Source organism: Mobula hypostoma, chromosome 1, assembly GCF_963921235.1.
Source record: "Mobula hypostoma chromosome 1, sMobHyp1.1, whole genome shotgun sequence".
NCBI lineage: Eukaryota > Metazoa > Chordata > Chondrichthyes > Myliobatiformes > Myliobatidae > Mobula > Mobula hypostoma.
In genome coordinates this window covers 131,183,289-131,197,655 of record NC_086097.1, presented here as the reverse complement: position 1 = coordinate 131,197,655, position 14,367 = coordinate 131,183,289, and the positions used below count along the sequence as shown (strand labels likewise).

Genomic DNA, 14,367 nt, shown 5'->3' with positions numbered 1-14,367 from the left:
GTATTCAGGCCTTGAAGTATAAACTTTCGGCTAAGTGGAGTGAACTTTAATTGTATTTTAAATGTTCAGCTTGATGCAATTGTAATTATTATGATCAGCAGAAATAATGTGAGGCATTACAACCAAAGCAAAAGGTAATGAAAACCCCGAATCTGAAATGATCAGGCAAGCTGCAAGAAATGTTGAACAGGTTGATTTGTCTGTGATAGAGAAGTTATAATTACGGTTTTGGTAAAGATCGCATCCAAATTATAAACCTGTCCCTTTTTCTCAGCCCTGTTCTGCATTTCCTGCAACATATGGTTCTATTTCAGAATTGCATTTGCTGCCTATCAATATTATCAACTACTCCTGTTCAACGAAATGTTAAAAGAATCTGTGCAGATGGACATAATAATGGGGTGACTGCATATCAAAAGTGTATCCTGTTTGACAAGTGTATTCTATTTAATAGCACATTTTCTTTTTGTTACTATTTTATGTTTCTCGTTAGGTTCACATGGGAACCCATATGTGGAATAACTCTCCAGCAAGACGAGGACGTCGTTTGTCAGTAGAGAATCCAATGGCGTTGCTAGGCGGTGATGCTGTGAAGTTCTCAGAGATGTTTCAAAAGGACTTGGCAGCTCGGGCAATGAATGTTGACGCAACATTCTGGAACCAATACGCTGCTGCCATCACAAATGGTCTAGCCATGAAAAATAACGAGATTTCTGTTATACAGAATGGAGGCATCCCTCAGCTCCCTGTTAGCCTGGGTGCCAGCGGTATCCCAGCTTTAACTAGTGTGGCCAGCGGAATGGACAGGGTTCGTACGGGGAGCAGCCCACCTGTTGCTAGTCTGGAGAAACAAAGCACAGAAGGAGGTGCAAGTCGCCCATTTGCTAGATTTATTGAAGATGGCAAAGAAATTGGCATTAACTAAAACATGGCACTCTCAAACGCAAGTAACAAATGGACCATTTTACCTTTGGAATCTTGTACTATATTGTGTACAGTTTTTGGAGCATACCTTCAATAGTTGTTAAGAAATGACTTCAACTCCAAATACTCAGTTGTTGTGTTTTTCTTGCTCCTTTACTATAGCCAGAATCACAAAAGTTTCAAATTCTGGTTATGGTTTGAGTTGTCTTGCAAGATTTGCATGGTACTACTTGTTTCAATAGTAAATTTTACAGAAAAGTACTTCAAAATTTTTAGAAAAATTGTACATTCAGAAAATTAATAGGCCCTTGGTTACAATGAATGGACAAACTGTGGATTGGAAACTTGGTTGGGCCAGGGCTCTAACTTAGTTCCTTGTCAACGGTACTCATAGTGAATCGATAAAGGGCCTGGAAAGCATAAGCTGACTGGAGTATGGATGGACAAGTGTGCTAATTGTGTTCACATGAAGTAGAAACTTGAAAATATATTTTTTTTCTTTGAAGATATCCTGCTCTGTTTTAAAACAAAAGTGATTTTTGTGTCCCCAGATGTGTTCTATGAAAAGTGTGCTCATCTGTACTATTTATGATGTCAAGAATATGCGGGTCAGAAATAATATTCAGTCCCACAGTAAATTTATTTGTCATTTGCATAAATATATGCAAAGTATATACAAACAACTACATGTTTCTCAGACAGAAAAAATAGAGTCTGTTACTGACAGCTTTGTAACAGCCACATTAATTTAAATTGAACCCAGATACTCCAGTAAAGTCTGGAAGTCTCTCTTCTCATCTTTAGGAAGAATATAAGGTTGCAGATGTGTCATTTTTATTTTTTTTTCCAATGCAAGCAATTGCTATTATAACTGCATTTTGGGGAGTGGGGGTTTGGGAATGAGAAATTTAAATGTTTTTGAAGCTGCTATCTAGCCCTTTTAAGTCAGAGATGTATTTCAGATAAAAGAGGATAAAATTTTGTGTGAGGAAGTGAAATCTCCATTAAATGACATTTTAAAACTTTAGCATGTGACTTGCTCTAGATACATTCACTTCCAACTTCAATTATCATAAAATCCAGTGTATAATTTGCACCAGTGTACAAGTCACTTTTACACATACACTCTTTGAAGAGTACTCACAAGTAGACATATACACCAGATTTACAGTATTTTTGAGCAAACATGCCTTATTTGTTCTTGAAATCGTAGAGGTGGGATTTTTTTGTCTGTTTTTGAAATAGAGCATCTCAGCACAAGAAACATTATTTTCTTCATTTAATTTTAACATTTCTGTACTGAAACAATGCTTTAACAGACCTCATGAAAAAACTGTTTCCCACCCCTCCTCTCCCAAACTAACTGCAGTGCCTCTTACTTCCATTTAATTGTTAATGTTTAGTTGATTAATTGGTACATACTAATTAGTAGCCCAACTCAACACACTAATAAAGGCATGCAGTCTGAGGACTAAGTATGTGCCTGGTGCCAATAAATTTCAAATCATTTAAAATGTACAGTACACCACGTTATTTTTTTATTTAAACACAAGAACCCTTGCAGATTTATTCCAGCCTTTTATTTAGCATTTTCTTTAAAAAAAAATCTCTGAGCACTTTTAATACAGTTCAATGATTCTCAATGGCTTGGAGTCCACATTAAAATGGCATAGACAGGAATTTATGCAAATGTGTTAATAGGTGTGTTAAAGGAAGGAAACTGAAATTAACAGAGTCCTATATTGTTGAATTGGTTAGAAATTGAACATTTTATTTGTCCCCTAAAGTAGGTATCAACATGAAATCTTTTATTGTTATTTTCTCCTCTGACAAAATAACTTTCACATGTGGCAGCTCATGGGTAAGTTACTATGGATCTGGCAGGCTCTACTTTTATCGTCCTTTACCCATTGTTTCCTTATGAAACCGATGCTAAGGTATTAGGCATTCTTTCAATTCACATGTCAGTATGAATCTGGCTTTGCTCCATATTTTATAGTGACCGTAGACAGGGGCATTTGTACACTGGAGCACAAGTTTTCTGCCCCATGCTTTTAGAGTCGCTTATATTTTGCACAGTTTGTGGAGCTTTTAACGAATAAGAGAAGAGCTCATGAAGAAACTTTACCCTCTCCATCCACCTATACTCTCCTTATCTAGATTCCACTATTTACTTCAAGTTAGAGAAGGGAGTCTTGTTTAAATTCCATTAGACTTCCTAATTCAGAACTTTCTTCAACTGGAACCCTCATCTTCGTTTGGTGGCATCAAATTGTAAATGCACATCCAGAATGGTTGCTGTAGAGCCTGACTAAAGTACTGTGAAAATCCACATCACATGCATTGGTCCACTTCAAGTGTTGGCGGTAGCTCCCTGCTCTGAGATACTGCTAGGTCACCAGTGGCAACCGCTGTTATGGATGTGCCTGTTCTTCCTGTTGTCACTGTCGGCTATGAGATCAGAGATGCATTAGTGATAGCCGTTACCAACATGTTCTCATCTCATGGAACAGAGCACATCTTTGGTTATGTACCAATGGATTATTCTGATTGATTAGATGTTTTTTCCTAGAGCAAGATGATAATACCATCCCGTCCTTTGTGAGTCAAAATTTTGTTGTGTTGCATGACAGAAGGAACAAAATGCAGACCTGGAAGTGAAACAAAATCAAGTCGAGTGGAGTAACTTTATTTTGTTTCTGAAGGTTCTCTTGAAAATTGTTGTAGGTCTGATCTCTGTGCCACTTGATCTTTAAGAGGGTGAAGCTCCTCTTCTGAACAATTCTGCCAAATATATCAGCAAACAGGAAATCCCATTTTGTACTAGAGGAGTTTTACACCAAATTGAGCTAAATCTATGATAAAACTGGGATTCGTTAAATACCTTGCACCTTATCATATGGCTGAGATGAGTAAAAGAGGACTTTAACCTTCCTAAGCCCAGCAGAGTTAAGGTTGAAAAAAATTTCCACAATGTAATGAAAGTATTACCTGTATGATAAGATGGCCTATCTTTTGAATCTGATGAAAGTGTTGTAAACTTTCAATAATTTTTAAAATGCTGGAAATGCCATTCAACCTGGCTATATTTCTCCTTGGCATATTTTGAAAACAAATGGTAGAAGACTGACACAACAAGTGACCGTTTATTAATGGGACACCATAGTAGGAGTCTGACAACGTTTCAAATCTGCAATATTATTAAGTAAGCTAGCAAATTGGGATGGGTGGAGCTTAATCAAAACTTGAACTAACAGTAACCGTTTCGTGTACAGTACTACCTCATTTTTATTTGCATTGGAGGCACGGTGGACGGTAGTGTAAAAACTGCTAATTGTTTGAAACTGTTTTTGAAGAGATATTGCAATATGAATTGGGTAAAAGACATGGTAATCTAATGGTGGAGTTTGCACAGCAAGTAGATTGAATGGACTAAAAGTGGGACAATCTGCTCATTGAAAAGAGAAAAAAAAAATAGGACTCCTTCAAGGAATGTCAAAAAGAAGCGCTTTACTGGTTGTTTCTACCATCTTGTTACAGTGAACCAATGTGAAGTGTCAAGATCGATCATAGAAGAGCTGTTTTGCCCCCTTCCAAAACTGTATTTACTGCAAGGGTGTTTGTTCCTAAAGTGAGAACAATGTGTCAGTCCTGTGGTATTTCCACCTTTTTAGCACTAAGTGTGGGCGAATATGGGAACCTTTCAAGAGCATAAATAAAATGAAACAAAACAAGTTGTAAGGTGGCTTAACGTTGCTGTATTTTCAGCAGTTGAATGTTTTATTTATCTGTGTCATTTTCGGTGTGAAATTTTTTGTTATCCAAATGTTAGCATTTGATACCATGTAGTGTTCTATCCATAAGGATCTGTAACTTAAGACTTCTAAAGCAATGTAAATAGGGCAGTAGGTAGACAGAACCCTTCTGCATTCAGATGCTGGTTGTTCCTCTCTACATGGTGAAGAGAGACACTATTTTTATACTGCGATACCATGTGGGGCTGGAAAACCAACCTGAACGACTTGGGAATTGTTACCTATATCCAATATTTTTATTAAACCTTGTTGGCTTGACACATCTACTGACTGAAATGGATGTCTTAGTCTAGGTTACTATTTTGTCATATGGAATAAATAAAAAAAAATGCAGGATATGATTTGCAAGGTAAAAATGTGTTTTTTTTTCTTTCCTGACCTGTCAATTTTCAAAGAAAAGCGGAATACTGGCAATAGGAGTTTGTGGTTTATGATAATGTCCTTCTATAGAAGCTGTTAATAAGAGTATTTAACACTGCAGTATCCTTTTTGAACAGAATTTGATGTAAGTGTTATCTAATTTAAAATAAACTATTAAATGTGAATTATTAATTGACCTGCTGGGGGTTAAGACGGGAACATGTTTCATTGGTTAATTTCTTAATATGAAGTGGAATATTCCAAAACTATATCTTATTTAATCTTTGTTTATACCATAATACTTTTTAAGGAGTACATAATAGATTGTAGAAAACTATAAGGAATAAAGGAACAGGAGGATCTTGGATTGGGTACTGTTAAAACCTGACAGATAGATACAACTGGGGATGCTTGCCTTGAGGAATAGATAGAAGGTTATGCTAGAATTAAATAAAATACCAGTTAGGCCACAGTTAGAACGGACATTTAGTCACTGCATTACAGAAAGGATACAATACCACTGGTGAGACTTGAGAGGATGTTGCCAGTGCTGGAAGTTTACGATTACTTGGGAAAACCAGGCAGGTCAGATTTGTTTACATTGAAACAAAAAAGATCAAGGGGCGGTTTAATTCAGGTACATGAAGTTATGAGAGGCTTACTCGGTCTGAACAGGAAGGTCCAATTCCTTTAGCAGTCACGACAATACAGGAAGACATTATATATAAGTTCATCTGTACTAGAATTGGAAGAGAATTTTCACCCAAAGAGTGCAAGAATCTAAAGTCACTCTCTGAATGTGTAATAGAAGCAAAAACCCTCGGTGGACTTAAAAGGACCATGGTTGAACATCATTACTACCATTACTATGACACTATGGGCCAAGAATTTGGACGGTGGTTGGGGGGGAGGTACAGGGGAAGTAGATCCTTTTTTGGCAAGCAGGGACATTGACATGATTGCCTCCTTCTGTTTCATAAATGTCCAACTTTCTCAACATGCTATTAGATCAGGGGAACCAAGGATTAAAATTATCATATTGTTTCCTTCCACAGCTCACCGATTCTCCTATCAATATTAAATACATGCTCCACGGTACATATTGCATATTTATTTCCTCAATCTTTGTAATTACCTTAAGGTGACATACAAACTTTGTAAATATATATATAAATCTAAACTCCCCATCACCGCCTAAATTGCACTAAACAACAATAAATGAGATCTCTTGTTCCCTCATAGACTTTGTTCCATGAAGTTCTGACACTAGTTTTCAACATGAACAATGCTCTCTGACAATCTGTTTAAACTGCATTTAACTATTAAGTAATGTGCCTCCAATACTAGGCTTCAATGGGGAAAAATAAGATTTCTTCAGTAGGGTATTTCTTCTAGCAAGTTTTCAGGGTAAGAATTACATACCACACTGATAACATAATTTTATTTTATTTCAGCTTCTAAACCAGTGAGGTAAATGACAGAGAAAAGAAAAAGTAAGGATTTGATATCTGACCATTAGCAAACACCAGAGATAAACCTAATAACTTAACAAAATTATCGTCATTACATTTAGGTAACATCAGTCAGGCAAAACATTATTTACATCTCAGTTCTGTGGTAGAATATGCTAATTGAATCTTAATCTTTGAAACATGAAATCACCTTTGAAGAAACCACATAAGTATAAATTTGCCATTTATTCCATATACTGTAGATACATGTAATATTAAGAAGGATTTAAGAACAAAACAAGATTGGGATTATAAATCTCTGAACATACATAAATATTATTTAATATGCATATTTTTCCACAGGCACTAGAATAGGATTTGTTTTTCCTTTACAGGAACATAGAACAGCACTGCACTGGAAGGATATTTGGCCCACAATGTTGAGCTGATCTTGACACCGTTAATACTGAATGTTCTCTCCCTGTGTATTAACTATATCCCTCCATTTCAATTAATCATGTGCCTGTCTAAAAGCCTATCAACCTGCCTGCTGCTGCCAGTACTCCTGGTAACCTCCTCCAGGCACTTACTACTCTCCTCATAAAAAAACTTCACCCCCCCACCTTAAAAACATGCCCTCTGGTGTTTGACAGTCCCATCATGGGGGAACGATTAAATTACGCCTCTCATAATTAAAAAAAAACTATCTGGTGCTCTAGGGAGAATAAACAAAATTTGGCCAATCTTTCCAAACATTATCCTGGTAAACTTCCAATGCACATTTTCAATCTCCATATCCTTCCTATAATGGGGCAACTAAAACTGTGCCCAGTGTTCCTAATGCAGTCTGATGAATGCTTCCTTCAGCTGCATCATGATGTCTATACTCTTAAACTCAAGACCCCTACCAATGAGTACGTTTTTATATATACAGGGGAAATACAATGACTTCAATCATAACACATTAATATGTAAAAAAAATCAATGTGAACAGACACACTACACCATAATGTTGTTGAAGTGGTACTTTATTAGTATCTGTTTCAAAAGGTGCAGGGTTGGCAGTGCTGAGCTCCACTGATAAGTTCACTTTGTTCTAGACTGGAGAGCAGCTCCTCCATCTAGACTGAACCCATCAACATATCAATTAAACTTTTAGTGTGAGTAAAGAATCAACTGGACGTTTATTTTTTAATAGAAGAAAAATACCTTCACAAGGTCACCTTCAGAGAGCTTGCAGAATTTTCTGCACTAAATAGTTGCCAACTTTATTCCAGCTATACTCTTAATTTTAATTTCTATATAAATAAGATATAAACAACATCACAAACTCTGCATTGAATAATGTTCAGCAAAATCTGGATCAGTTTTACTACAGACGTTGCATAAGACCTTGGATTGCATATGTAACGCCATGGTGATTTTTGAAATTGATGTATAATCTATTAATTCAGAACTAAACGATATAGAATATCAATCTTTAAAAACGGAAAGCGGTTCAAACTGTACAACCAAGTGGTTTTTGTACCTGTTCCAAATAAGATTTAATCCTGTTTTTAACTGCCAGTATAAGCTGAAGAATCACCAATTTTAAGCTTTCGCAACAGAAAGCAAGCAAATGTACAACCCCATGCAACAGCTAAAATTATACAGTATTACTGAATCCAATGCAGATGCTAAAATACTGTATCCCTGCTATGGCTTGTAAAACTAAAGTGTTTGTATTTGGGGGAGACCTGGGAGGGGTGGAAACAATACACTTACTATGGCTCAGTTGTACAATCCCGTCATTTTCAAAGTTCAAAGTAAGTTCATTATTTAAGTACGTATACTTCACCATACGCAATCCAGAGATGCATTTTCTTGCGGGTATTCTCAATAAATACAAGAAACACAATAGAATCAACGAAAGACGGCACCCAAAAGTACTGACCAACCAATGTGCAAAAGACAACAAACCGCGAAAATACAAAATTTAGGGGTAATAATAATAATAATATATGAGTCCCTCCATTGGTCGGGACGTTGCGCCCCGACTGTCTACATGATAGACAAGCCAGGGCAAATAATATAATAAATAAATAATAAGTATCAAGAATATTTGAGATGAAGAGTCTATGAAAGTGAGTCTACAGACTGTGGGAACAGTTTAGTGATGGGGCGAGTGAAGTTACCCCCCTCTGGTTCAAGAATCGTATAGTTGAGGGGTAATAGCTGTTCTTGATCCTAGTGGTGTCCTAAGGCTCCTGTACCCTCTTCCCGATGGCAGCAGCAAGAAGAGAGCGTGACCTGGATGATGGGGAACTTTGCAAAAGAGACAGCCAGATCGGCGGAAATTTGATTTATGACCATATCCATGGCACATAAACACAAGTCACCGATAAAAATCAGAATGATAAAAGTTACACCATAGAAAAAGTACGTACTCAAACATCCCCATGGTAAAGTCAATTCCATACGCTAAATATTCGACAGTTTGTTATAATGAGGAGTATTAAACAGAGACTAGGAGGACTTCAGTGGAAAAACAATGTACACTATTTGAAGATTAAAAGATGAAGCATTGAATCAGGAAAAGGGGTTGAAGAGTGAACTATGAACACGAAAAATCCTGATGAGGGTCTCGGCCCTTTCCGTAGATAACGCCTGATTCGCTCGGTCGTCCAGCATTTTGTATGTTTGAGGCAAGAACCAAAGTCGGCTAGACTGAGCTTATTTATAATAATCAGACCGGGACCGACAAAGTCCAAGAATGAAGTAGGGAAACGACGTAGTGTTTCCTCGAAGTTAGACTAAGCAGCAACTATTTCCATTGTCCTACACAGAACCCCAGCGTGGCATTCCTGAGATCAGTTTCCATTTCACTCCCCTCCCCCCATTGCCCCGTTTACTTGCTGGAGATTATTCACCCTAAAATGTTCGGGACAACAGAGCCCAGAAAAAGAAAATTGGCTTTCAAAAAAAAAGTCCTGAGACCTTGAAGTTAGCATTCCTGTCAAGACGGGACCATTTCTCAAACCACCTGAGACTAGATAATACTGGAGTAAGTATTTCACGTGACCGGTTAGACTGCTGCACATACTATTTATATGCAAATCTGAAGTGATGGTTTCTCATTGATCTAAACTGTGCATCCGACACCGTTTAATTCATCATTTATGACTCCTCCTAATGCAAGACCGAAACATTGCGCAAATCTGAAATAAAAGGAAAATGTTGGTGGGGGGGGAGAGGATTTTTAGAAGCGCTTTAAAAAGAGTTAACGCAACGGTGATGTGATCTTCCTTCAGAATCCATCTCAGTATAACATCTGATGTAACAATCATCAATGTTCAGAAGCAAAAAAAGCAAAAATTTGGAGGAACTCAGCGAGTCGAGCAGCATCTGTGGGTAGCTTTCTCTTGCGAGATCAGTATTCAATACAGTTCTGCAATACCATACGTTAAATATTTACATACCTACAACTAATGATTGCCTCTCCAGCAGATTTACAATTGATAAACTGTAAAGCCCAGGAATACAGGATTTGAGTCACCCACTCGCACATACACGAGGCAGGTATTGAAATCATAAACACTGAACAGTGGTATATTAATCAGGATTTCTGTTTTAAGTTTTTCGCCCCCATCTTCTTATTCTGGCATCTTTCCCCTTCCTTTCCAGTTTTGAACAAGGGTCTCGGCCCGAAACGTCGACTGTTTATTCATTTCCATAGATGCTGCCTGACCTACTGAGTTCCTCCAGCATTTTCCGTGTGTTACAAAAATATATTGTTTTAAAGAACCAGTTTTTTAAAAATCTGAAACGTTTACCAGTCACGGTTATCAATAAATCAGAAAGCGATCGAAACTTTCGGTGGGTCGGGCAGAAACTGTAGAGAGAGAAACAGAGTTCGCCGTTTCAGGCCGGAGACTGTTCGTCAGATTATCTAGTTAGATTAATTTGGAAGTGTTCAATTTTCAGCCAAACAGATCTCGTTAAAGTTGTGTGAGAACAGTTTCTAAAGCTGATACTGACATATGGAGCACTCGTTGGAAACCATTCCACTCCCTCGGTGATGACAGATGTCAATATTTCTGTCCCAAGAGTTACCCTGGCACATAGGATAAAACTGCAGTCCGGTTAACGTATTAAACATTTTGCAGGTTTGGAAGTGGATGCGAACATAGGGGTCAGCTACATCGAAATACACAAACATGCCCCAAGAGGAGGATGAAATATTTATTCTCAATTTACTTCTCAAAATATACAAATTTTTGAAATATAAACAATTCCCATTCTTCAGCATCTAGCTGAAGCCAATCTCATGTTCTGAGTTGTTTTTTTTTAACTATTTGTAAATGCAAATAATTCATTTCCAACCCCTCCAGGACCGCTTGTGCGCTAGTTGTGAACTAGACCGGGATGTAGAGAATAAGCGAGTCGGACGGAATTCACCCACTGTCCATGCTTCAACTGAGTTCAAAGGCTTGCGTCATTGAAATTATCAAATATCTCTTAACGCTGAAGTTCTGCATCTTTGCTTCACAGACAGGTCTCCAATTAGACCCATAACTCAATCAGAACACGTTCATTTTCTGCTTTGTGGCGATAGACAGTGAATTTAAAACCTTCACACGGGGATATTGTGTCTCAAAAATTGATTTTTTTTCTCTCCTCCGTTAGTCCCTGTCTCTGTAAAAGCTCACTGTCACAAACTTGCCTCACGGGCCGATGTTGCCTCTTTCTTAAATAATTCTGACTTCGAACTTCTAATGCAATAATCGAGGAGGGTTGCATTACATTTAACAAGTTATCTTCTAGAGGTTGCTGGGTTTCCTTACTGTAAGTCTTTTTCAATTCACTCTCACAGTCCCGTAAACGAATACATTATCAACACGAAGCGAAACTTCGCAGGTTGTGAAATGTAAAACAGAAACTGCTGGAAAGTCATTTCCTCTCGCAATGTGTGGGTCCACTTAGAAATGACGCGGAGGCTTAATAGTGGTTTGTTTGCAATCATGCAAGAGAATTTGCAATTCATTTACGAACCACCCCAGTTACCCCGAAGGAGACTACTTCAGTTTAAGATTTGCATCGATACCAAACATTTCCTTTGGAACAAAACTAAGTGCCTTTTTGCAAATTAGGGGTCGGGTCTAGAGGGGGAAGGAATGCGTTGAAATCAGAGCCGTGTTCGTTTTTCGCTAAGTATCACTTTCAATTCTCAAAATGTGGCTTCTGTGTTAAACATGTTTTCAGATTCCTTATTCTGTCCGAGGGGTTTCTGTCGATTATGATTTAAAGAGGGTCCTCCACCCCCATGATGTTACGTTACGTTTAAATAAACGTTGGCTTTATGTTACTCCCTGGTTGGTGATTTTAATTGCTTTGCACGGGTTTATGACCTATAGGAGACATTTCCTGCTTTTTAGGTTGCAATGGTTTCCTTGTCCCGGCACCGAGTGGAAGGGGTGCCAGAGAAAGATCGCCCAGGTAAAACGAACAAGACGAGTGTAAGTTCTTCCAAAACAAAGTATGATCATCCCGTGTAAGATAAACATCCTATAAAATGCAAAAAAATTAACAACCCCATATTATACACAGTATTTTGTACCGCATAATTAATATTCGGTGAATTAATTTTATTTCTGAATTTATTTCAGGGTCTTGGCGGACGCTTTCCCACAACTTAAAAGCTTCCAATGAACAGATAGCCGTCACATTAAGGTAGTTTGGTGCTCTCTGTAACTCTGCAGTGCCACGAAGCAAAGTTTAAACCTATTTCTCGTTAGGCTCATCCATCCCTTTCTGTTGCCACGTTTACAAGAGACATGGTGGTTGTAAGTCGTCAGTTTTATTATTTGATTATTGCAGGGGAGATGACCGCTCCCCTGATTGCAATGAGCACAGCATTAATTCTTAATAAATCAATTATATCAGAATGTCGGATCCACTTAAAGGGTAATTTAACAGGAGCCAATGAACTGTCAAAAAAGATTGCTTGCTAATGTGCAAACAGGTGGGTTTTTGAATGTAAGTGTCGGAGGAATAGAACTGGATAAGATTATGTGAATAAATGCAATATCATCGGGAGCATCTGTGAAGTTTAACAGCTGCTTCAGACTCCCGCCGGTGTGGGTACTAAGTATAAGGTGTCTCATTAGGTCGGCTTTCTAGCTGTGATTTGCCCGTAAAATTACTGTAATCGTGAAGGTTAATCACGCCCAGTGATTAACCTCGCTGTTCATGGGCGCTCCTATGAAGATGCAACACATCACCCTACTTACAGTGAACTGCGGATATTTAAAGCCGCGGGGTTCGCTGTGATAGCAGCGGAGGCCGGTTACGTGGGGGTTAGAGGGGTAAGATATCAGGACTGCAAACGTTTATGCGTGTGTGTGAGAGAGAGGCAGCCAATGCCTTTTGCTGATTTTTCGATTCTCTGTATTTTACCACCGAATTCAACCCAGCCTTGCATCCTAATGCTCAGATGTTGGTACGCAATAAATTATTCATAAAATGACAAGGTTATCTTTAACTGACGGCAACGAAATTGGGATTAATTCAGAACAGGAGTTAAGGGTACTTTCTGACTATAGAGTTATCAATCTCACAGGCTATAAAGGAGCCTTTTCTCAAGTTCGTGGATATATCGGTCAGCTCCGACTCAGTCAAGCACGCCTGTAATAGAAAGGATTTCATTGCACGAGTGCACGGTTGCTGGAAAAGGGTGGGCGATATGAAATGCGTTTCTGAGATTTACTGCACCTCTAAACACGAGACCCAATAAAGAGCCTCTAACTTTGAACGCTTAAAATGATCCGCGTTTCTATAACTCGCTTCTGTACCCCGGAATCGCTTCACAGTAAAGGGACTACAAGTCACTATTATACTAATGGTAACCAGATAGACAGCGAGATGGCGATCTGACCTATGCGTTGACGCTGAGAGTTCACCTCCTAATCGCTACAAGTACAGCGTGTACATCAGGCAGCAGAATCTCGAAAATAAAAGAATTTCTTTATATAAAAAATGCTCGTGAATTCGCCCCAATGAACACGAATGCACATTAAACAAATATGTTTTTTTAAGGATCCATCAGCAGTTCAGTTTACAATTTTTCATTTAAAATTGCAGGAAATTACTTCGGCTACCTGCTGGGAGATTTATAGAGGTTTCATTACCTTGGTAAATTAGTCACCGTTTTATTCTTGTGTTATGATTTAATGAACGCACTTAAAACGTGGCTTGTGGCTGTAATACGTGTTCTTTATTTCCAACCACATCGGCAATATCAAATTATTTAGACTGTATTTTGTTAAAGACATCAATTATAATTTAAATGCTAATGTATGTTTTCCCCTAGGTATCATCACGGATTCTTTCCGATACATTACGCGTAAGGCGAAGCGATATTTAATAAAATATAATACATTTGAATCCTGTTTCTTTTGGAATGTTAAACTATTAATTTAGAGTCTTGTTTAATTGTAGATCCCTCGATTATTTCTTGAGGCGCGAGATGAAATTGATCACCAGCAAAAGATAGCAATGGATCACATTAAACTAGTCAGCATTGATACGTGGCTAGCATCAGTTAGATCCTTGCGTAATTCAAGCGCTCCGGACCAAAAGGGAACCGGTACTCTCAAAGGGGTGCGCAGAATTTAAGAGATTATCAACTTGCTAATCACGGTGAGAATTTTTTTGCTGAAGTAGCAGATTTAATAATTGAACTTTAATGGTCATAGAGTAGAAAGAGGGGTATTACAGCTTTCATGTTCGTAACGATTTAGATTTCAGAGAGTGGCTCTCATCTGCGGCTTTAGTTCCTG

The 14,367-nt window shown here is 38.0% G+C and overlaps 1 protein-coding gene across 7 annotated transcripts in view; it reads left to right on the top strand.

Annotated features, from left to right (window-relative positions):
- The window catches only part of LOC134350498 (sal-like protein 3), a 73,444-nt gene extending 59,344 nt beyond the window's left edge, over window positions 1-14,100 (top strand). For 5 of the 7 annotated variants that reach the window (XM_063055758.1, XM_063055778.1, XM_063055742.1 and 2 more), the window contains one exon: window positions 494-5,170. In XM_063055758.1, coding sequence (XP_062911828.1) covers window positions 494-925 — 432 coding nt within the window. In that variant the 3' untranslated portion in view covers window positions 926-5,170. Of the gene's footprint in view, window positions 1-493; window positions 5,171-12,195; window positions 12,260-14,026 lie in introns of those variants that run through there. The other 2 variants (XM_063055784.1, XM_063055793.1) reach the window with 2 other exon arrangements.
- The last annotated feature ends 267 nt before the right edge of the window (window positions 14,101-14,367 follow it).